This window comes from Oryzias latipes, chromosome 7, assembly GCF_002234675.1.
Source record: "Oryzias latipes chromosome 7, ASM223467v1".
NCBI classification, from domain to species: Eukaryota; Metazoa; Chordata; class Actinopteri; order Beloniformes; family Adrianichthyidae; genus Oryzias; species Oryzias latipes.
This window is the reverse complement of record NC_019865.2, coordinates 30,886,938-30,909,654: the sequence shown is the minus strand read 5'-3', so window position 1 is coordinate 30,909,654 and position 22,717 is coordinate 30,886,938. Positions and strand designations below refer to the sequence as shown.

At 42.1% G+C, this 22,717-nt stretch overlaps 1 protein-coding gene across 1 annotated transcript; it reads right to left on the bottom strand.

Annotated features, from left to right (window-relative positions):
• Positions 1–3,144: 3,144 nt before the first annotated feature.
• gpr173 (G protein-coupled receptor 173) lies at positions 3,145–22,270 on the bottom strand. Its single transcript, XM_004086353.4, has 2 exons — positions 21,776–22,270; positions 3,145–5,116 (listed from the first exon to the last, which is right to left on the bottom strand). Exon 2 carries the CDS (start codon positions 4,928–4,930, stop codon positions 3,767–3,769), a length of 1,164 nt encoding a protein of 387 aa, XP_004086401.1. The 5' UTR covers positions 4,931–5,116; positions 21,776–22,270; the 3' UTR covers positions 3,145–3,766.
• Between the last annotated feature and the right edge of the window lie 447 nt (positions 22,271–22,717).

Here is a 22,717-nt window from a genome sequence, read left to right as displayed (position 1 = left end):
TGCATGGACTGAGAGAACATTGAAGTGGGAACAGAGATGGGGGGGCATGCACACTGTGCCTCACTTACCAAGGGTCTGAGGAAGTCATTTGTTGGTCTTTCTGCTGGCCACGCCCACCACAAGCAGCTGATAGAGACATGTCAGGATGACATGAAACCTAAGGAAGACCATCGGCTGAAGCATGTCATGGTAAACTACATCTGCATTCTCACCTGAGATTACATCCTCTGGATTGACCGTCAAGGCACACGGCCTGGACCGCTGGAACCGGCTTGGTTGTTGTCCTTGTAGGTGGTGGGGCCACAAGAAGACAATCCCATGCAGTTTTTTCAGGCTTAGCTGGCGCGGTCACATGGAAAGAGGCTTGTGTAATCATACGGTTTTTAGGGTAGAAGGCGCTAAACAAGACAGTATACGCCATTTACCAAACCTCTCAATAAAGCCGGATTCTGCATGGAGTCTGGCTGCAGAGCAACACTTCATGCTCTCAGTTGCTTTGCTAACACAACAATCCATCTTTGAGAAATAATTGTTTCCTGCATGACTTTCTTTATACCCTTTACAGGGGTTGACATAGCCCAGAAATTTGCACTGGCCCACAGGGCCAGAAGTTTTTGAAACTTACTGGCCCCGCCTGAAAGTTACTGGCCCGACACCGCGCATAGCGGGACCCTCCGCTCCGCAGGTGCTTGCAACTTTAGGGGGGGTCTGTGGGCATGCCCCCCCGGAAAATTTTAATATGGTGCAATTTAGTGCATTCTGGTGACATCACTTATTTCTACACTTTTCAATGACTGAAAATAGACCATATCAAACTTAAATCTGCTCTAGTCTGTTTCAGATGTTTTGAAGAGAGCACTGCAGTGTAGTAGGTAACACTAGTTCAGAAGTTTTCATGGTGCTTCTAACGGCAAATATCGCAATAAATCATAAACCTTAAATGTGTTAAAACAATCTAATGGCAGCTTGAACCATTTAACGAATCAAATAAATCCCTTAATGCATTTGACCAATCGGATGGACGCCTTCACATTGTTGACCAATCAGATGGAGCCCTGTTATGTTAGATGTTTGTAACCTATGTCAACGTGGGTCATTTGGAGTATAATTTTTAAACTGGGAATGGTTATTTGGTTATTTTGCTGTTTGTTTATATACCGCAAATTATATCGTTATCGCAATTTTAATCTCTGATATCGCATATCACGAGTTTTCCTCATATTGTGCAGGTCTAACTGAGATCATTCAGCTAACTAGAAATACTTACTGCTTACAGTGTTGTAAAGAAAAACAAAATTAAGTAGTTTAACATTCTACTGCATTTGAGTCTGAGATTCAGGTATTTGGAGTTGCCTTTGATTCTTTGACATTCAGCTTAAAGCTTAGTGGATACAGTTTCATCTTCAATGCATTCATTAAATATCTTGCTGTCCATACTACTAATTATACCCAGTACTCCATCCAACATATTCCTATCTATTCCTGCCATGTCTTCCACATCTCTGACATGCTTCAGTCTCTCTTCAGTGACGGTGTCGGATTTATAATCAAATGTAATAATAACCCACTGGCTTGTGCCTTCGTTGTTGCTGTTTAACATTGTTTTGTATTGAATTGTTACATTCAATAAAGTTTGAAAAAAAAAAAGTAGTGAGCGCGTGCCGCGTGGTGCTCGGCAGTGAAAGCCGAGCGCGCGCAGGCGGGAGAGAAGGAGAAGTGATCAAAGGTTTCCCATAGAAACCCTTGAAGTCTGAACACAGGACTAGCAGAAAAACTAAATTATGAAGACGAGGTAAATCTACACGTTTTCGCAAAATTTACTTTATTGAAAATTGAAAAAGGTGAAGAATATATAAACCGTTAAATATTTTAGTGGCCCGAGCGGACAAGTGAAAAGTAAAGTCTTGTGGTCCGCACTGCTCGAAAAACAGGACCGGGCCAGCGGACAAATGGCTATGTCGAGCCCTGCTTTAGCGTCTTCTTTTTTTGTTGTTGTAATACAGAATTAAGGAAATGTAGGAATGTAGAAGGACAATCATGCATTAAAGCATAAATATATAAACGTAAAACAGCAAAAATTAATAAAATAATAAATACTTGTGAAAAATACAGAAAAGGTTTTATACATTTATTTATGTCTCTGTGTCTAAAAGGAAATGGGTAATTTATTGATGCATACGGTTCCATTTTAAGCATAATTTTAGTAGTTTAATGTTTCATCTTCCATAGGATCTTTATCTTTCCTCCCTAACCTTTTTTTAATTTTAAAAGTTCAAGAAAAATACCAAAATAGAAATCCCAGAGGAGCCTGATGTTTAGTGGGAGGCATGCTCCCTGCATGTGATGCATAGCCAATGCAGGGTGCTCAGGATGCTAAAATACTGCCAGCATTATGGAAACCTATTTAAAAGAAGATTCCACATAAATGTGAAAAAGAAGAGGAAGCTTCACAAAAAAAACAAACTTTACCACGAATGGGAAATATAATCAAACACATTTGCCTTTCAGCTGCAGCAGTGAGTACAAAGGAGGAGGGGTCTGTCTTAAAACACTAGCTTGTGACATTTTAAGCATCACAACCCTAGGGCACCACTTGGAGACAAAGACAATTCCGTGGACTTTTTTCAGACAAAAACTGTTGCTCTCTGCTTCGTCTTCTTTCCTAAAGCTGCATTCATGCTGAATGGCGGCGTGTCAAAATCTGCACAGACGACCTCCTGGCTGAGCAGAAGCATCAGTAGAAATACTGAAAGCCATAGACTCTTCCTAGAAAGCAGACAGTCTGAAATGAGAGGACCATGTGCGGATCTGCAAAGAAAATGCAACAAAAACAAGGGAAACAAGGAGGACTGCTGGTGCTCATCAAATGCATTTCCCCAAATGTGCAGTGAGTTCCATTGGAGACCTGAAGTTGACACATCTTTCTTAAGGCGAGCCTGCAGAAAGAGTTTGAGAACGACGGGTTTATATGGATGAATGTGTCAACATGAAGGTGGAATCTTTCTGAAGCCTCCGTTGCTCGCCTCTCCCATCTGGTTATATCTGTTCAGAAGAGGAGGAACTGCCTCGTTCAAGGTTTTTGCTGTATCTGCAGTCCTTCAATCGAAAAAAAAAAGGCAGTTGTGCAGAATTTGCATCCATTCATTCATTTGCTTCATTTATTTAATGTTTGATTTCATGTTACTTGTTGAAATAAATGGAACCCATTTTATCATCAAAAGGGAAAGAAGAGAAATCCCCTTCTATCATAGGAAAGGATTGTGACAGTAGATTTGAATAAATCCAGGAGTTATGTGTTTGGATGGCAATGGTAAAAAAAAAAACTCAAGTCAAAAAAGCCTGCTGAGTGTGATCGGAAACCTTTATTGTCCTTTATTCTTTGTTCCATCCCCAACAATAACCAGCTTTTAAAAACCTGCGACATATTTGACTAAAAGCTGCTTCGTTCTTAAACTGTTTCTTTTTTGCCAAGTCAATAAAAACTTTGGGGCTCAGGGCTCATCCAATTGGCATTGAAAGTGTTCCTTGAGCAGCTCTTTTTTGGTAGCGTTGCTCTGGCTTGATTTCCGTGTTGACACCATTATTAATTCAGTTAGGAAAAGTCAATGACTCAACCATGAGTGTTTGGCCTTAAGTACATTCTTAGCATTCCATTTTTCTGTTTTGTCCCCCCCCCCCACTACATTCACATCAAATTTAACATTAACAAAGTAGAACATCACAACGCCCGTCCCGTTGCCCTCTCAGCATTTGGATCGTTCTCTGGTCACATGACACAATAAGGCTCTCGTGGCAGATGAGGTTTAGTCCTGCAGCAGGCTGGTAGGTGAGAAAGAAGCCCTTTCTTCAAGTCTTTGTTAAGGAAGAAACAGACGATAGGATTGACCCCGGCTTGGGCAAAGCTCATCCACACCGTAGTGGACAGGTAACGGTGTGGTATTGTACAAGCCTTGACAAACACTCTCCAGTAACAGGCCACTATGTACGGAGACCAGAGCAAGAGGAAAAGCAATGTGATCACGTAGAACATCCTACCAAGCTGTTTCTCCACCTTGAACTCCTCCATGCCCAACAGGCGTCGGTTTTGGTTGTGCAAATTTTGCCGAATGCCTAACAAAGTGGGAGGCATCGGGCCCCTGCCAAAACCCGCAATCCAGTTGGCTGCTGCTTGGCCTGTGGCTCCTGGCCCGTGGAAGGTCCAATTCTGGCTGATTGCTGGAACCATTTGGACCGGTTTCATTTTTCGGTGCTTGTACTCAAACAGAAGTAACTTCATGTAGACAACATGCGTAGCCAGAATGAGCACAGCCAGCATCAGCATAAAGCCCAGTGTGTCATTAGCCTTAAAATAGCGATGCTCGAATATGCATTGGTCCTCCTCCCGGATGAATTTGTACGTTCCCACATCAAAAACCGGTGGGAATGCCATTGCCACAGATAGAGTCCACACCATGCACACCACCGCCACGCACGTCCAGAAGGTCATTCGCTTGGTATAGAAGCGGTAATGTGCAATGGCCATGTAGCGTGTTACACTGATACAAAAAAGCATGAAAGCAGCATGGAAGCAGAACAACACAGCCATAAAGGCCACCACTTTGCAGCTCAGCACGCTGTAGGTCCAGGCTGAACCATTCTTTATGGACACCAGCACAAAGGGGAAGCAAATGGCTGAACGAATAGTGTCTGCCAGGCACAAGTCCAGAAGAAAATAGTAGGGTGCCTTATGAAGCATTCGGTTCCTTAAAACGAGCAGTGACACCATCAGGTTGCCCATTAGACTGATGAAGATGATCAGCCCAAGGAGCACTAGTTTGATGTAGGTTGACACCGTTGAAGAAGAGCTCTCTGGCAACATCCCAGCTGCTGTCGCCACCACCGCTGCCATGGGCTCCACAAGAACCTCACTGCTCTCACTTCCATTGGCCATGGATGCTCCTCAACCCACGGCGACACCTGTGAAGCCAAAACCCCAAAAACCCTTTCAGCTAGTTGATGTAGCGTCGTCCTCGTGATTGCTTTCTTTTTGTAGAGCACAACGAGCAGAAGCACTTCAGTCCACATGGCCCCATTTCAAGGAAAGTCCATTTGTCTTGCAGGAACACTCTCCAGCAGCCTGAAACCACAAAATAACAATTTCAAAGTTAGACTCCTCCAGATCATGAAAATGCACACGGATCCCAGGCTCAGCTGTCCCCGCTCTACCTAATGAGGATTAGCTTGCTCGTGGGTTTCATTGGTTCATTAGTAATTCGCCTCTGAGTTGTGGGCAGGACTGTTGCTACAGGATAAAAAAACACCCCCTTTCCCATTGATGAGTGTTTACACGCTCTCCTACTAGCTTACAGCCCATCACACCCCGACCTAACATTACTGCTGCAACAAAAATGGTGAGCAATATTGTAGCTATCCATCCATACAGTTTAGATCCAGATTCCAGTTCAGACGAGGAAAACAAAGACGTTCATGGATTTATTTGTCTGACAGTGGATGATCAGAATCGAGCAGAGCTGGGAGACTTTAGCCCGCCCGAGTATTTTCTACGTCAAAAATGAGCTGTTTTTTATACAGCACTTTTTTCATCTGCTACTGATTCACAACAACTTGAATAAAGAACTACTCAGAAATGCAGTTTTAAGCTTCATTTTCTTTTTATATGTCCTGCATCATCAGAACAATGCCACAAGAACATGTTAAAAACACCAAAAACAACATTTTCATTGGAGTGTGTCTTTAAAGGAATGTTACTGCACAAGTAATCCTGCAGGTTACATGCAGAGAATGTGGAGTTAATGTAGTAAGGAGTGAATGTAAAGTAGCTGCTTCAAAACCCACAATCAAGGCTAACTGACTGTGGGTTGCGAAGGACTGCAGATACAGCAAAAACTGGTAGCTCAATGTTCCAACATCCACAAACGGAAATTCCAATCACAACACAATACAAATGCAACAACATGGGAGTGCCAGAACACCAGGTCTGAGAGGAGGCTGTACCACACTCAAAACCAGATAGATAGATAGATAGATAGATAGATAGATAGATAGATAGATAGATAGATAGATAGATAGATAGATAGATAGATAGATAGATAGATAGATAGATAGATAGATAGATAGATAGATAGATAGATAGATAGATAGATAGATAGATAGATAGATAGATAGATAGATAGATAAGCAAAGTAATGATTGTAAGGACCAAAGACGACAGAAATGTAAACTTTCCTGTTTTTAAGCTTTGTGGAACGCCTCTGGAACAAACATCATCTATCAAATATCTTGGACATTTCATTACTGACGATTGGAGGGATGATAGAGACATTCAGAGACAGTACTGTAAACTCTATGCTCAGGCAAATATGCTGATGAGAAAATTCAGTGCATGTTCTCTTCAAGTGAAGTGTTCGCTGTTCAGAGCTTACTGCACTCCTCTGTATACGGCCCCTCTTTGGTGGAACTATGGACGTGGGACATTCCACAAATTCTTAGTGGCCTATAATGATGCTTTTAGGCTTCTGCTACAGGTGCCCAGGTGGTACAGAGCCAGTCAGCTGTTTGTGGACGCTCACATCCCCACCTGTGAAGCTCTACTGCGTAAGCTAACTTACAGCCTCATGGAACGCCTGGACAAATCTAAGAACTCAATTATCATGTCTCTGACTGATCCCAAAAGAAGCTCATGCCGCTACACTTCTGCCCTAAGGAAACACTGGATACAGCGATTATACTCTTTTTAAGTTATATCTTTTTACTTTTTATTATAAATACTGTATTTGTATCTTATGTTTTATTTTATTCTCTTTTCTTCCTATGGACCACCTGAGTCTGAAATAAAAGTTTGATGATAGATAGATAGATAGATAGATAGATAGATAGATAGATAGATAGATAGATAGATAGATAGATAGATAGATAGATAGATAGATAGATAGATAGATAGATAGATAGATAGATAGATAGATAGATAGATAGATAGATAGATAGATAGATAGATAGATAGACTTTATTCCCTAAAATCATGTTTCTCAGAACATTTCAGTCTGGGATTTCAGTCTGATCAAAAAATACAGAAAAAGCTCTCTGGGGCTAAGACAGTGTGATGTGAAGTCTAATGGCTCGTGGAAGAGATTTTCTGAGTCTGTCTGTGGTGCAGCGTTGGGGCAAAAAGTCTGCTTCCTCTTCCTGAAGGCCTCATGCAGAGGGTGTCACATTGTCCATTATCGCCCAAAGTCTGGAAGAATGTCTGTTGTCCGGCCACCTTCAATCCCACAACAGAGCTAGCCCTCCTGACGATTTTGTTAAATCGATGGATTGGATTTATCTGTGCTTTTCCAGACGCTCAGAGTGCTTACATTGTGTCCATTATTCATTCACCCCACATTCATACTTGGTGATGGTAACTACTGTTGTAGCCACAGCTGCCCTGGGGCAGAATGACAGAGGCGTGGCTGCCAGTTCACGCCTGCGGCCCCTCTGACCATCACCGGGATCATTCATGCATATTCACAGGTAGGCAGTAGCGTTAAGGGTTTTGCACAAGGGCCCTCACTGGGTGATGTTAATTTCTAACCATTGATATGGTAATTGTGCCATTACCATTGTTTGCTTGTTCATTCGTCCCATGAATTGAATACTGGTTTCCTGTGTGCCAGTCCTTCACCTTACCAACCAAGCAACATACTAAGAAGCTTGGATGTCAAAAGATGCCAGCCTTCACAGGAAGTTTATTTTCCTGTTCAGAGAGTAAAGTAAGGGATGTGACGATAACCGCATCACCGCACAATTTTTTTTTGCAAGTTCTGCATATGGTGTGTTATTGGTACTATAAGAAACACATTAACAGATAATTTACTTTTTCTGCTAGTCCTGTGTTCAGACTTCAAGGGTTTCTGGGGGAAACCTTTTATCAATGTTCTCCTTCACTCCCTCTACGCTGCACGGGGCTCCCTCTTCTCACACACACACGTGTGCGGTTTTAGCAGCACACACACATCCTCATTCTACAACAGAAGTTTCCGTCTCGCGAGGAAATACAACAAATTTACTGGGTTCTAATTATTCATTTCCATTGTATTCATTTCTATTACAAGCTGTGTGCGTTCTTAAGTGTACGACACGGCCGCCCGGGGGGGGGGGGGGGTTATTATTGTTCTCCTTCACTCTATAACATCAAACATGAACGCGCGCTGTTAGATTTCCATGAATATCACTACATGTTTTGTTTGGGAACTATTTTGTTAGCAGCAACGTTACGTTTCTGCATAAAAAAAGGTGGAGCCTCCTGCCCCGCGTTCTTCATGGGTGTCAGGCTTCATGGCTTCCAGGTCCTCCTCCAAGGTGACATAGTGTCTGCAGTCTGTTTATTACTGGGCAATATATAATATTCTGAGAAGATGTCTGTACCAGAGAGCACAGGTGAAGCCTCACATGCAGCTAGAGAGCGGTCCACTGCAGAAGAATCAAAACGCACCCCAACACACGAGTGTGCTCCTTCCTTCTACACACACAGCGCACTGACACACACACATATAGTCATTCTACAACACCTATATAGTTCGTTTATTAGATAGGTAGTTGTCATGGTATTTGTTAATAAAGAATACTGCGTTGTAATTTTATTCATTTGCGACGCGGCCGCCGGGGACTCCGAGCCCCCTGCTGGTTCATAACTGCTGTGAAAAATCCCACACCGTCACAGCCCTAAGTAAAGTGTTAGTCCGGTACTCCTTAGAAATCCGTTCCGTGTTTCTGGACCATGGTTTCCTGTATCCAGTCCTTTGTGGAGGGAGTTAATGTTCTTCAAAATTAGTTTTATAGTTTTCTGTTCCTGAATAGTTGGTTTCCATCGTTTTACACAGAGATTGATACATGTAGACAAAATCCTGAATACTTACTTCTTCACCCTGTACTCTATTCCTGATCCTGCTAGTTCATCTTCATAATCTTCAGAGAGGAATGCTGTAAGAAACTGATTACTGAAGTCTTTCTATGTGTAGACCTTGTGACGAGCCACATCCCTACCAGTCTCAGACTGACCCATGCAGCACATTCCGAAGGGTAGCAACAAGTTCATCATCTGAGTAGATTTAGGGCTAGAAAATCTTCACATCTTTCAAGATACTGCAGTGGATGTGAAACATCATCAATCCTTCCAAAAGTTGTCTCTCTCAGGTCTCTGTCCTGACATATAAGATAAACCAAAAATCCACTGTCACAAAGGATGTTATCCACACCCTCTGCTCTTTACACACACAAAAGTGTCATGTGAGGGGGGCTCGAGAGCCGGTAGGACCCAGACGCAGAGACGGGAGGCAAAACGGTTTCGGGACTAGAGGGTTTAATAAACAAACAAAAGGCGCTGCAGAGCAGGATTACAAAACAAAACTCACTGTGGCGTGGCATGACAAGAGACAAGACTTATATACAGGCAGGGCAGACAAGAAACAGGTGAACACGATTAGGGCAGATGGGGACCAAAGGAAGTAAGACTCAAGACATGACAAGACAGGAACCCTTTCAAAATAAAACAGGAAACAGAACCAAACAAGACAGAACAAAAACTAAAACAAAAACCAAGACAAAACAAACTCAAACCATGACAAAAAGCCCAAAGTTTGTTTAAATTATTTTACTGTTTAGGAGGGGTATTGCTGAAATGAAGCTAGAAAGCAAGGCCACACAGTCTTGTTCTTGGGGGTACCTTTAGTTTTCTTGTTCAAAAAGAAAAGTGTCAGTCTGGTTCTCCTTAGAAATCTGTGTTGGGCTTCTGAAGTGAAGTGAAAAAGTGAAAGTTCTACTTTCTGTCACACACCTAGGTGTGCGAAATCTGTTCTCCACATTTAACCCATCCCCTGGGGGAGCGGTGAGGTGCAGACAAGCCGCGCCCGGGAGGCAGTAGCGTTAAGGGTTTTGCCCAAGAACCCCCACTGGGTGATGTGAATTGATCGATATGGTAATTGCCCCAAGTACCAATGCTTATTCCCCTCAGTGAATTGAACCCTGGTTTCCTGGATTCCTCGGTTGTAGCCCTTTACCTTACCAACTGAGCTACCCAGCCGTCTGGGCCGTGGTTTCCTGTATCCAGTCCTATGTGGAGGGAGTCTGGTCTAGGTTTTCCAACTGTCTTTCTCGTTTTACAGGAAAAGATCTGGTCTTTTCTTTGAAGAGTTGTTGTTTCTTGGTTTGTTGTTTTGCAAGTTTAATCCAGGATTTAAGGAGATTTTTGGTGGATAGTGCAAATTGGTAGTGCAGGATGAGGCCCTGGGCAGTCAACCGTCTGGGAAGGCTCGGCTGCATCTGATCTGATAAAATCAGAATCCATGCGCTTTTGTCCTGCTTACACGTTCACCGGTCATATACGATCTGTGCCACATGAGAGGAAAAAAATCGGAATTGGGTCACTTGAACCATGCAGTGTAAATGCGGCCTAGATGACCCAACTCCCAACGTTTAAGTGCCTAGGATAGCACAAGGAATAATCCAGTAGCGTTCTTCCTCAGAGCCAAAGGTTCAGATGTCAAAAAAACAGTCTCTGGGGGTAAATGTCCTTATTTACATACTTGCATTCATTACATTCATTTCAAACAGCAGCAGACTGGCTGCTGCATTGGTGCCATGTTCCAATATGAACAACGCATGTTCCAGGTATGAAGAACTGGACAGCACCGGGCCCTGGCATGGTACATGCCTAATGGCTTAAGAAACTCACCACACTCAACGAGCACCTGGCAGCACAAATGAACCAGCTGCTAAGAGATGGGACTCAGCCCGAATGGCTAACGGAAGGGCAAACTATTCTTTTCCAGAGGGATCCCTCAAAGGGATCATTCATTTACACTTGATTATCTTGAAGAAATCCAAGAATCCGGAAAACCTTCACCTGCTCTGTTCAGTACCAGGAATTTCTCTCTGAGTCACACTGGTGGAAGTTTTGGATAAAGATGTCCTGGATCCATTTTAGGTCAGTGAATTGGATCATTCAAAATGAACAAATATTAACTATGAATTGTATCAGCAACCACAAGTTATGATATGAATTAAATCCCTGTTAAAACGGATTGTTATACCCCTATGAAAGAGCAAGTCTGTGTCTAATGAAAAAAACAATGCCAGCAATCAAACTGTAAATTGATAACAAATAAGAAAAAGATTTTTCTTAATGAAAACCCAGCCATCCAACTGTCATCTAATTCAAACATGCTGAGAAAACAAAAACAGATTTACTTCTGCCTCCAGGAGATCACATTTTATACTGAATCATGGCAAAAACAGCCTTAGAAACAGTTCAATGTTATGGATTATCGTTATTTTATATCATTGACATTAAAGCTGTAGCTCTGACAAGAGAAACAACATCTGACAGGTCACCGTTGTTGCGTAACACTGGCCCTGTAATGCTACAAAGATCAGCCCTAGTTGTGTCATGTCTAATTATGCTACTAGTCAATTTTTGTTGTGGTTTTCTCCATTTCCTGCCAATTTCATGAAAAAATAACAATTTGCAGGTGCATTTTTTCTTGTTCAAAATGCACAGTGTCGGTTGCATTGTGAACAAGAAAAAGTTCAGTTTCATCTTGCTCTATTTGACCCACATCTCATCGAATCTTCCAGCTAGCTTGTCTCCTGTTCTTCTCCTCTTTCCCGCTCTCTCTCTGTCTGTCGGTCTCATGATAACTCAGGACTATACTACAGTGTCCAAGCAGCAAAGCAAATCAATAAAGCAGGAAACAAATATAGGTTTCCAGGGAAGACCAGGGAAACCAGTTACTTTGACAATTTTTGTCGCACACCTGTTTTAACCACAGGTGTATATTAAGCTTACAAAAGTGGTTTAGGAAGTTTTAGTGACATTTATTTGTTTTCATTTTCAATGTAATTGTGCTGTTTTGCTCGGTTTTTGGGGTAATTTTGTGTTTCTTTCTAGCCTCCACATTGAGACTACTCAGAATAAAGGTCTGTAAGAGCAGACTAACCTTTCTTTTTCTTTGTTTACTTACTTTGTCATTCATTTTGAAGTTCACATGCCAATAAATTTAACTCTAATTGTTGTCATTTGTATCCCTTGTGGTGTTGTTGTGTTGTGTTGGTTCAATTTATCACAGTGTAGCAAATGATAAGCTTTCATGCAATCTGCAGTCTTTGGAGGAGTGTTTTCTTTTACTTCAGGTAAAAAAAAAGCATGCGGGAAAACGTTGTGTGAGAGGCTTTTTGTTAAATCTAACAATCATTGGGATCTTCACTGTTGTGTTACTCTTGCCGATAGCTTTGTAAAACATGAAGATCTCTCTGAACTACTGGGTTTTACAACGACTGCTATCTGTCTGTCTGCCTATCTAAGTTCAATTCCTTCCACTCCCTTTCGAGCGATCTTTGATTTAATGTCTAATTATCCTAAGTGTGATACATCTTTGTATGCATGTATAACTGATTGCGATGTTTTGGGCATTATTCTTGTTTTGTTTGCTTGAAAATAAACCATTTTCAAATCAATTCAAATCAAATGTATCTATGAGGCTAAAATCTATTGACTGAGATTTTTATAAAGCTTTGACTATTGCAATCTGCATGCTAATTAGGGATGTCCATATAAAAACCCTCTCACCTGCATGAACAGATCCCATCAGCAGCAGGAAATGGCACTACATTGAGCAGAAGGTGCACAAAAGCACGTCTGCTGTGTAAAGATACTTTACAGTCCATGAAAGAACATTCCAACAGCTAACTGCATTATGCTTGACAAAATCCAACACTTGCAACAACACACAGAGTTTCCTAAATCGACAGTCCAGAATGACTCCGCCCACATTTCACCAAACATTGATGCGAACAGGAACAGGGTCTAATCCGACAAGTAAGAGATGTTGATTTTCATCAAGAAAAATGTACATTTTATTCTTAAAGCCAAAAAAGAAAAGTAAGAATTAAGAGTAAAGTTTTAAAAACCCGTCAATTTTGACCGTTGCACTTTTATTTACTCATATGTTTACACGCCATTTCTGTTTGCATTTGAACATTTTTACAAGTTAGTACTAGTTTAACTAATTAATAGTTTGCTACCTCAAAGAGAAGTGTTCTGTTTAAGCATTAAATGCCAGAATAAGGTTAAAAAAATAAAAATAGGGCACAACCTGGATCTGTTTATTTTGGATTTGTGACTGTGTTACAGTTTTTCTCAGTGGCTTTAGTACAATTCTCAGATCAGAATTGAAGTTTGCAAAAACGTGTGTGCATTTCTCAAAACAATTTGTACAAACAGCAAAACACTTTGGATTTATTGCAAAAGCCTGTTACTTGCTCAAAATCTTTAGTTCATCTCTCAAATCTAAGTCTTTATGTCATTGAACATGTCAGTGCCATCAGAATGTCAAGTCCTTGTGTCATTGTCTACGAACAAGACAGTCAAATGACTTAGTCATGTTGTCAATATAACTGTGTACTTTAGAGGGAGGTTCTGATGGAAACTATGGCTAAAGTTTGGATGACAATTATTGTAAAATGTAAGTTACACCTTTTTTGTTTGTTTGCAAGAGACTGGACAAGATTCACATTTACACTTTTATTGTTCATATTGTAATTTGTTGACAGACCATGTCATACCAACATAGAAAACCCCCACTGCAAACAGTAACACAAAGGGAAAAAAAGATGAGACAATATTCTGTCCAACAGTACAGGCAGTGCAGTAGGAATTGGTGTGGTCTTCCTACACCTCTTGTCGTTCCTGTATGTCAGGCCACACATTCTCATCCACATCACAGCGAATATCCTCTCTTGCAATGCAGCAAAATATATGTTTGTCACATTATGACAACTTGGTCAACCATTTTGCAGTTAATGACTTATACGATGAACTAATGACTAGGTGTTTTGAGGAGTAAGACTATTGCACAGTGAACTATATGATACATTTAGATCAACATGACATAAACAATTGATAATGTAGCAAAGAGCAGAGAATTGTACATAACCATTTGCATGGATGTACCAAAGCAATTGCAACTTGTTCAAAGAAGTGAGAAACTGCTTATATGATGTGCACAAGTGACATCATGATGTGAAGATTGAACAAATAGTTTTGGGAATTTCATTCTGATCTGAAAATTGTACTAAAGCAACTGAGAAAAACTGTAATCGTGCCAAAATAAACCTGATCGGGACGTTTCTAATGCTTGAAAAACAATTGTATTTTTGCCATTCCTGATGGAGGCGGTCTAAAAACAAAGGTTCACTATTTATTCTAAAGAAATGTATCCTTTAATGAAAGAAGAGTGACAGACCTCTGTGTTCTCCAGTTTTCTTTGTGTAGTTAGTATGGAAGTTTGAGGAAAACTTACGATGTGGAATATTAGTGATAAATATTGGGATGACGATGAGATTTGTGATGCATGAACAAATCTTCTTTTCCTTTGGGCTTCTCCCTTCAGGGGTCCCCACAGTGAATCATCTTCCTCCGTCTAACCCTGTCTCCTGCATCATCCTCTAACACCAGCTACCTTCATTTCTCCCTTCACTGCATCCAGAAACCTCCTCTTTGGTCTTCCTCTAGACCTCTGGCAGCTCTAGACTCAGCATCCTTCCACCGATAGAGTCACGTCTCTCCTCTGAACATGTTCCTGCCATCTCAGTCTGGCCTCTCTGACTTTATCTCCAACACCTCTACCATGATCTGTTCCTCTGATGCCTTCATTCCTGATCCCATCCATTCTACAGTATCTGAACAAAAAGTAAAACAAAAACAACCAAAACCTCATTTCTATTTCACTGCAACAGTTTTGTTTAAATAAAAGTCAGTTTAACTAATACCATGGTCTGGGTGAGTCCTTGGTTCTGATTGGCTGCTGGGTGTGCATTAAAAAGTGATAATGTACACCTAAAAAAGTAGTTCTGGTCACATAGCTTAAATGTTCTGTATCACTGCACTGGCATCTTTAAAAAACAAACTTTATCTGCATCCTTTGGACAAAAACAAACGGTAAGGTGAACTCTCTCTCTGAACTGATGCTTTATTTAAGGCATCGGGACGATCAGCTTAGATATCGCTTTCCTTTGCTGCTGCCTGGGGAACGCTCAACCTTTCGGAATGCTGGAATGCTGCGGAATGCTAACCCCGCCCACACAATGCTGCGGAATGCTAACCCCGCCCACAGAATGCTGTGGAATGCTAACTTTGCCCACGTTGAGCTCCTGTACGTGATTCTCCTTCGTCAGCGCAGTTGGCGGCGGTCTTCGTTTTCATGCGCAGCAAACCGACAGAGATCTTTTTAAAATGGAGGAATGCATCAACTAAAAAACGGTAAGTTACAGTTTTTCTCAGTCACTTTAGTACAATTCTCAGATCAGAATGAAATTCCTAAAACTATTTGTTCAATCTTCACATCATGATGTCACTTGTGCACATCATATAAGCAGTTTCTCACTTCTTTGAACAAGTTGCAATTGCTTTGGTACATCCATGCAAATGATTATGTACAATTCTCTGCTTATTCCTACATTATCAATTGTTTATGTCATGTTGATCAAAATGTATTATATAGTTCACTGTGCAATAGTCTTACTCCTCAAAACACCTAGTCATTAGTTCATCGTATAAGTCATTAACTGCAAAATGGTTGACCAAATTTTCATAATGTGACAAACATATTTCTATACATCTCCATTATATGTTTTTGTCTAAATCTGTCCTGAATTGGTAAATTGCTCTCAGGTGACGTCTGCATCACCTGCCAACGTATGTGATAGTTTGGGACAATGTGAGTTTTCATCACTCCAACATCATCAGGCAATGGTTTGCAGCCCACAACAGGATGCGGATGGAGTTCATTTCACCCTACTCTCCATTCCTTAACCCTATTGAGGAATTTTTCTCAGCATGGAGATGGAAAGTTTATGATCGCCAGCCACATACACAAATGACCCTCCTGGCTGCCATAGATGCAGCGTGTGATGACATCACAGCAGACGCCTGCAGAGGCTGGATAAGACACTCTAAAAGATTGTTTCCACGCTGCATTGCAAGAGAGGATATTCGCTGTGATGTGGATGAGAATTTGTAGCCCAACATACAGGAACGACAAGAGGTGTAGGAAGACCACACCAATTCCTACTGCACTGCCTGTACTGTTGTACAGAATATTGTCCTATCTTTTTCTTCCCTTTGTGTTACTGTTTGCAGTGGGGGTTTTCTATGTTGGTATGACATGGTCTGCCAACAAATTACAATATGAACAATAAAAGTGTAAATGGGAATCTTGTCCAGTCTCTCGCAATCAAACAAAAAAGGTGTAACTTACATTTTACAATAATTGTCATCAAAACTTTAGCCATAGTTTCCATCAGAACCTCCCTCTAAAGTACACAGTCATATTGACAACATGACTAAGTCATTTGACTGTCTTGTTCGTAGACAATGACACAAGGACTTGACATTCTGATGGCACTGACATGTTCAATGACATAAAGACTTAGATTTGAGAGATGAACTAAAGATTTTGAGCAAGTAACAGGCTTTTGCAATAAATCCAAAGTGTTTTGCTGTTTGTACAAATTGTTTTGAGAAATACACACACGTTTTTGCAAACTTCAATTCTGATGTGAGAATTGTACTAAAGCGACTGAGAAAAACTGTAATAAAAAGTAAGCTCCTGTTGTGAATATTGTTCGCTTTTCCACCACAATTATTCCGTTACACTGCAGCTGAGGGTGTTAATTTGTATTTTCAAATGGATTGTGCTTTTTTCCTGCCGTTCTTATTTACGTGGTTCATGTTTTACACCGAGCTAGTTTACTTAGCTTAAGCTTGCGGCTCTCCTGGTGCTTTCTGTCAAGCTATTTGTGTCTTCCACTGTCGGTAAAACTTTGTTTGTCTCACCTGTATTATTTCTGTCTTCGTATAGAGACACATTACAGTTTTAATGGACGATGAAAAAACAACGCCTGGGTGAAAACAAGAATTATTCTTTTTTAAGTGACCATGGTATATAAACATAACATTCAGAAATGTGAAAAGTATACTGCTATGTTCGTTTTTGAAATGATGAAGAGGCCCAGTTAGCTTCCAGTAACTTCTTTAATTAGCCACGTTGTGTTACATTCACCATGTCACTTTCTTCTACTATAGCAGGGGTGTCAAACTCATTTTCACTGAGGGCCACATCAGCATAGGGGTTGTCCTCAAAGGGCCAGATATAACTTATACATGTAACTAAATGTAATGAATGAGTAAATGTAACTACTCTTATATGTTAAATAACTCATTATTTACATCTTTTTAAAGTGACAGTTACAGTTGCATAGAAAACATGTTTGCTTGTTACTCTAGCATAAATCCTTTTAAACTTGATTCTGTCAGGTTAGGTTATATTGACAGTGTTTGAGTCCTAATGTATAGTTGCCCAACCAGATATTTCAAGTCCAATTCCCCCTAGATATGAATAAATACACACCAAATTGTGATCAGTTTGTGTCGAGTGAATTCAAGACACTTTTGGGTTGTGGCACAAACTAACCTACTGTGTATTTATTTCTGTAAAGGAAAACATGCAGCAAATTAGAAGATGGTGGAGTCTTCATTTAATAACTAACTTTGCAATGCCGTAAGTGCTCTTTATATGATCACACTTTCAAAATCTACATGATTTTTTTACTACATGTTTTACTGAAAACTCTATGGATTGACCTTCTATCAAAGTTTTGATAGTGAACATTCATTGTCATTGATTCACTAAGGTCTGAAGAAGACAGAAAGCAGGCCAGAAAAAGGAGGAGCAGACATTACAGGTGAGAGGAGACAACGCTGAAGTTGGCTTCCGATTCGCGAGGGCACATAAGGAACCTTCCACTGCATTTTTTGCACTAAGATCACCTAGACCAAGTCCTGTTCAAAACCCACATGACCTAGACTGCTCGAATCTGGATTAAAAATATGCATTAGACAGTAAAGAATACATTAAACACAGTTTCTGATTTGGGGAACATTTCTCTGATTTGTTAAAATGTGAAATAGGATGATTTGATCGCATTTATGCACTAAGATCACCTAGACCAGGTCCTGTTCAGAAACCGCAGGACCTGGACTGATCTAACCTGGATTAAATTATGCATTAGATACTAAATAACAAAGTAACCCTTGTGCTATCCTAGGCACTTTACCATTGGGAGTTGGGTCATCTAGACCCACTAGACAGAGCTCTGAACCTTTTTTTCTTCAATGATTTGTGAACCTCACTGGTGTCCATGGATAACATGAAATCTTTCCACCTTTATCCACCTTTGTCATGGTAGGGAGAACATGTCAACGTAAGGGGGGGTCATCTAAGATAGCACAAGGGTTAAACACAGTTTCTGATTTGTGGAACCTTCTGAGCAGGAAGTTGAAACCCTTATTTGATTTCTCAAAATAAGGAAGGGAGAGATACGATCGACGGAGTACAGAAGACATATGAACAACAGAGAAAGAGAAATGGGAAGAGATAACCATTAAAATATTAGGGTCTAAAAAGAGAAGGGTTACCTTACAAGTAAGTTTGGTCACATTTACTTTCCTGCTTGGAAGGTTTCACAAATCAGAAACTGTGTTTTATGTGTTCTTTAATATCTAAATCATAATTTAATCCAGGTTTGAACAGTCCAGGTCCTAGGTGGTGTTAGTGCGGAAAATGCAGTGGAATGTTCCTTTAGTGCCATCACGAATCAGAAGCTGTGAATCGGAAGCCAACTTCATCGTCGTTGAGAGGAGGTCATTGAACTCCTCTTCTTGCAGGCTATTGTTAATCCCTCTGCCACTTTCAGGATGAAGATGCTTCACTGAAAAAAATGCCTTCTGAATCCATCTCAGAAGGTACTATTGAAGCTAGAGCTGTTGTACTCATACATTCATTTTATTCTGTTAGATTATTTAGGTGACCTGAGATGCCCCTTCAAATATAAGAAAATATTGCATTTATTATAAACGTTTAGGAGATGGGATGTCAAGGATCTTTTTTAGTGTCATGTCTATCTTTTCATTTTCATTCGATTCTCTTTGTAGGGGAAGGTGACATGACAACCAGCAGTGGGACAGGAAGGAATGTATGGATCCTTCTGAACTCACCATTTGTTGCCATCTCCAGTATCTACTCTAAGAATGACCTTTTTCTCTATGCAGGAAGAAGATGCTTTACTGCATGACACCCTTCAGGCAGCCACATGGAGCAGAACTCAGTCCTTTCAATGAAGATGTTCCCAGCCTGATGTTCAGAAGGTGGATGAAGGAGAACAGAAGGAGATTCTGAAAGAGCTCCCAAACTGCTCCCTCATGAGTGAAGATGATGAGGGATTGATGGAACTGAGGGAGTTTTTCGTTTTTTCATTTCAGTTTTTCAGCGACTGTGAAGCATTTTGCACAGAATTGATGGATAATCAAACATTAAAGGCACATGCGCAGTAGGATTTGTAATACCGGAAAAGGATGACTTCCGCCGAGCGGCTACATACATTGACATGTCAGCTCGGTAATATACGAGACGATCTTCTAAACGTGCTTTTAATAATGTTACGGTTATTATGAAGCGCCTGTTCGCTCATCATTTTAATTTTAATCTGTGTGGTCAGTGCTTTTTCTGTTCAAGAACGGAGCCGGAAAGAACTCAGGATTAGCAGCATGCTAACACGGGCTGACAACATTAGCTTTAAGTGGACATAAAATCCATTCGCAAATGCTGCATCTTGGCTGCATGTAAACATGTGGGAATAACATCAGCCTTTATTTAGTCGGGACACGACTGAAAACACAAATCCAGGTGATTGTTTGAACAGTTTCTATGGACTGAGCGACATTTCTGCTTTAAGCTCAAACCGCCCCAAAGCGCGGTGTGTGTGCCCACGATCCGAGCTCTGCTCAGACACACACTTTTAGACCCGGTTCTGAGTTCGGTAGCTCGTTCCCCTAGAGCTGCGGGACGGATCACAGTCCTAAATCTCCCACACATACCTCATGTAACAAAGCACCCCCCCCCCCACCCCCCCATCAAACACAAAGCTGTAAGTCCGCGCTCCACCGGTCCACTTGACTAATTAAGTGCGGGAGCGGACCATTTCATTTCTATTTTGTTTGTTACTTTTTTTGTTAAAGTCACCTCCCTCAGTTTATACTGGATCATCGCGGATGAGTCATTAGTTGGGAAATAAAATAAATAAAGTAATAAAGTAAAATAACGAATAGCAATTATATAAGACCGAAAAATTAAAAATACCCCCCCCCCACGATCCATCCCGATGGTTGACAGCAAACATCGTAAACTGCCAATTTAAGGGACATCGCCCAACCCATAGGCGGGGCTAACATTCCACAGCGTTCAGGCATTCCGTGCGACGTTGAGCGTTCTTCCGGCCGCAGCCAGGGGTAGTTGGTCGAGGTCGGTGGTGACCATGGCAATGGGTCACACAACGTATTAAACAGTACACTTTTTGTGAAAAAGTTAATCAAACCGAAAAAATAGCAAGAATAACGTACTAAAAACTGGTAGAATATTGATTTATTTGGTAAGTAACCAAGGTATAAGCAGTATAATGGCCTTGGAAGTGTGATCATCAGAATGAACCCACTTCCTCAGAGGATGGTCCAGGCTTCCGCATCGTCGGTTAATTTCTAATAATAGAAGCCTCGAAGGCTATTATCACTAACTTAAATAATACATCAAATGACCCTCGTCTACATAGGAGGCGGGAAACTAACATAAAAGGGCTCCATTAGAGTCGTTAAATACTTCAAGCTGCCAAGAGATTGTTTTAGCCAATAGTAACCATTTCTTGCGGTTTATGTTGTCTTTCGTGATTCTCGTGTCTTTGTGATTAGTTCAATTTGAAAGTGTTTAGTTTTTAGGTGGATCACAAATGTGAACGAGTAGTTTCATCAAAGCAAATGAGACATTATGAAGAGTTCAAGCTTTAGAAGCCAATGGTTGACTTAAAATGAGAAGGTTTTGAGGACTTCTTGGAAGAGCGTTAAGGTGTAACTGCTCAGACCTTTTGGAATAGTTTATGGATGTTGCAGTGCTCCTAACACAGCATCAGCTCTACTCGGCCAGACAGCAGATCCCGGCCTTGAGATGAGGATCTTCTTTTGTGCTCAAGCCTGGCTGGAGCCTTTTATTCTACTGTTACATGTACGGACATTTTGCTTTAAAGTCACCTTTGGTGTCAAACTGATAGTTCACAAAAAAAAAAAAGGTTGATTTTTTTTCCTGTGATAGAAACCCTGAATCCAGATGAAAGCTAGAGGGTGAGGACGCTGGTGGGCTTTCATTGGTTCATTCTATTCCTCAGACTGAGGTAAGAAGAAGCCAAAGGTGTGGATTTGACAGAGAGGCGACAGCAGCTGAGTGTTTCTGGAGCAGGGATGGATCAGCTGGGATGTCCTTCTTGCTGCTGCTGCTCAGAGACAGCATCAGCTTCTGGAAGGAGGGGCTTCAAGGAGCTGCCAGATGGTTGGTGGTGGGGGGGCAGAGTCACCGTCAGGAGGAGCTGGGTAGCAACAGCAGCCCAGCGCCCCTGGCACCCTCAGCCTCCGAGTAGGAGGCGACAGAGCTCACGATCCGGCAGCGGGCCTCCGAGGTCCACCGAGCTGCTGCAGTCCGGTAACCTGGGGACGGGGACCCCCCCACCCCAACGCAATGAAGGGGCTGAGCGGAGCCTCCAGGTGACAAAAGCCCGACATGTCTGCGCACGAATCAAACATGACGTTCCGAACCGAGCCGAATGGAGCTGCAGCGCTCCGGCCTCTCTGCGCTGACGCGCTTACCTGCCGCAGTCTGCAGAGATCCGCTGTTTCCGTTACAGACCGGCGGAAACCTCCAAGTCTGCGTGCACGAGCGTGCACTCCCTCCAGAAAAGCACGGGCGCATCACGTCCACCGCAGCGCCGCCGGTCCGGTCCCCGGGCTCTGCTCCATCCGCTCATGTGAGCGCGCGGTCATGATGCGAGCCCGCATGCCAGGGCGCGCGTGCAGCCGCGTCCGCACTGCCGCTCCTGCTGCACTCCGCGCATCGCTCCAGCCGGCACGAGCCAAAGCTCCCGCCTCTCCGTCATCCAAGCCTTCAGGGGCCTGAGCCGATCCGGAAGTTCTCCTCAGAAAAATCCAACAGCAGCCTGTCCCAGCCCGAGCTGCAGGGCGGTACCGTGACCAGCGGCCCGGCAGCAGGAATGTCCCGTTCTGACCGGCAGGTGGGAGAGGCGCCGCCCGCCCGCCGCGTCACGGAGCTGGCGCAGTGGGACTGCCGGAGCCAAGGAAACTCCGGAGGAGTTCAATCCTGCTTCCTGGACAGGGGCGGCATGGGCCTCTGCAGGGTCGGGAGGACTCCAGCCCAAAACAAACAAAACACCGTACATCCCGGTCCCCAGGGCCGGCCCTGGTCTTCCGGGGGCCCTAAGCGAAATTTAATTTGATGCCGGTCCCTCTTTGTGGCACTAAACGCTAAACATTGGATTTCATTCCCAAGTCCAGGTCAGACACTGAATGGTGAATCAGGAACAACGTTCACCGTCAAACTAGGGGTGTAAGAAAAAAATCGATTCGGCAATATACCGCAATACTTATTTTGGCAATACTTGTATCGATTCAAAATGCTGCCAGGACGATATTTCTTTAATTATTTCTGAGCGTCCTTCAGCGTCTGACTCTTGTTTTCCACTTCACCCAACCGACTGCTAGTTGGCAGGAGAGAACACGGAGCCTCTTTGAGCA

Excerpts from the sequence above, each read along its gene's own strand:
- gpr173 (XM_004086353.4), bottom strand. The coding sequence starts at position 4,930 with ATGGCCAATGGAAGTGAGAGCAGTGAGGTTCTTGTGGAGCCCATGGCA.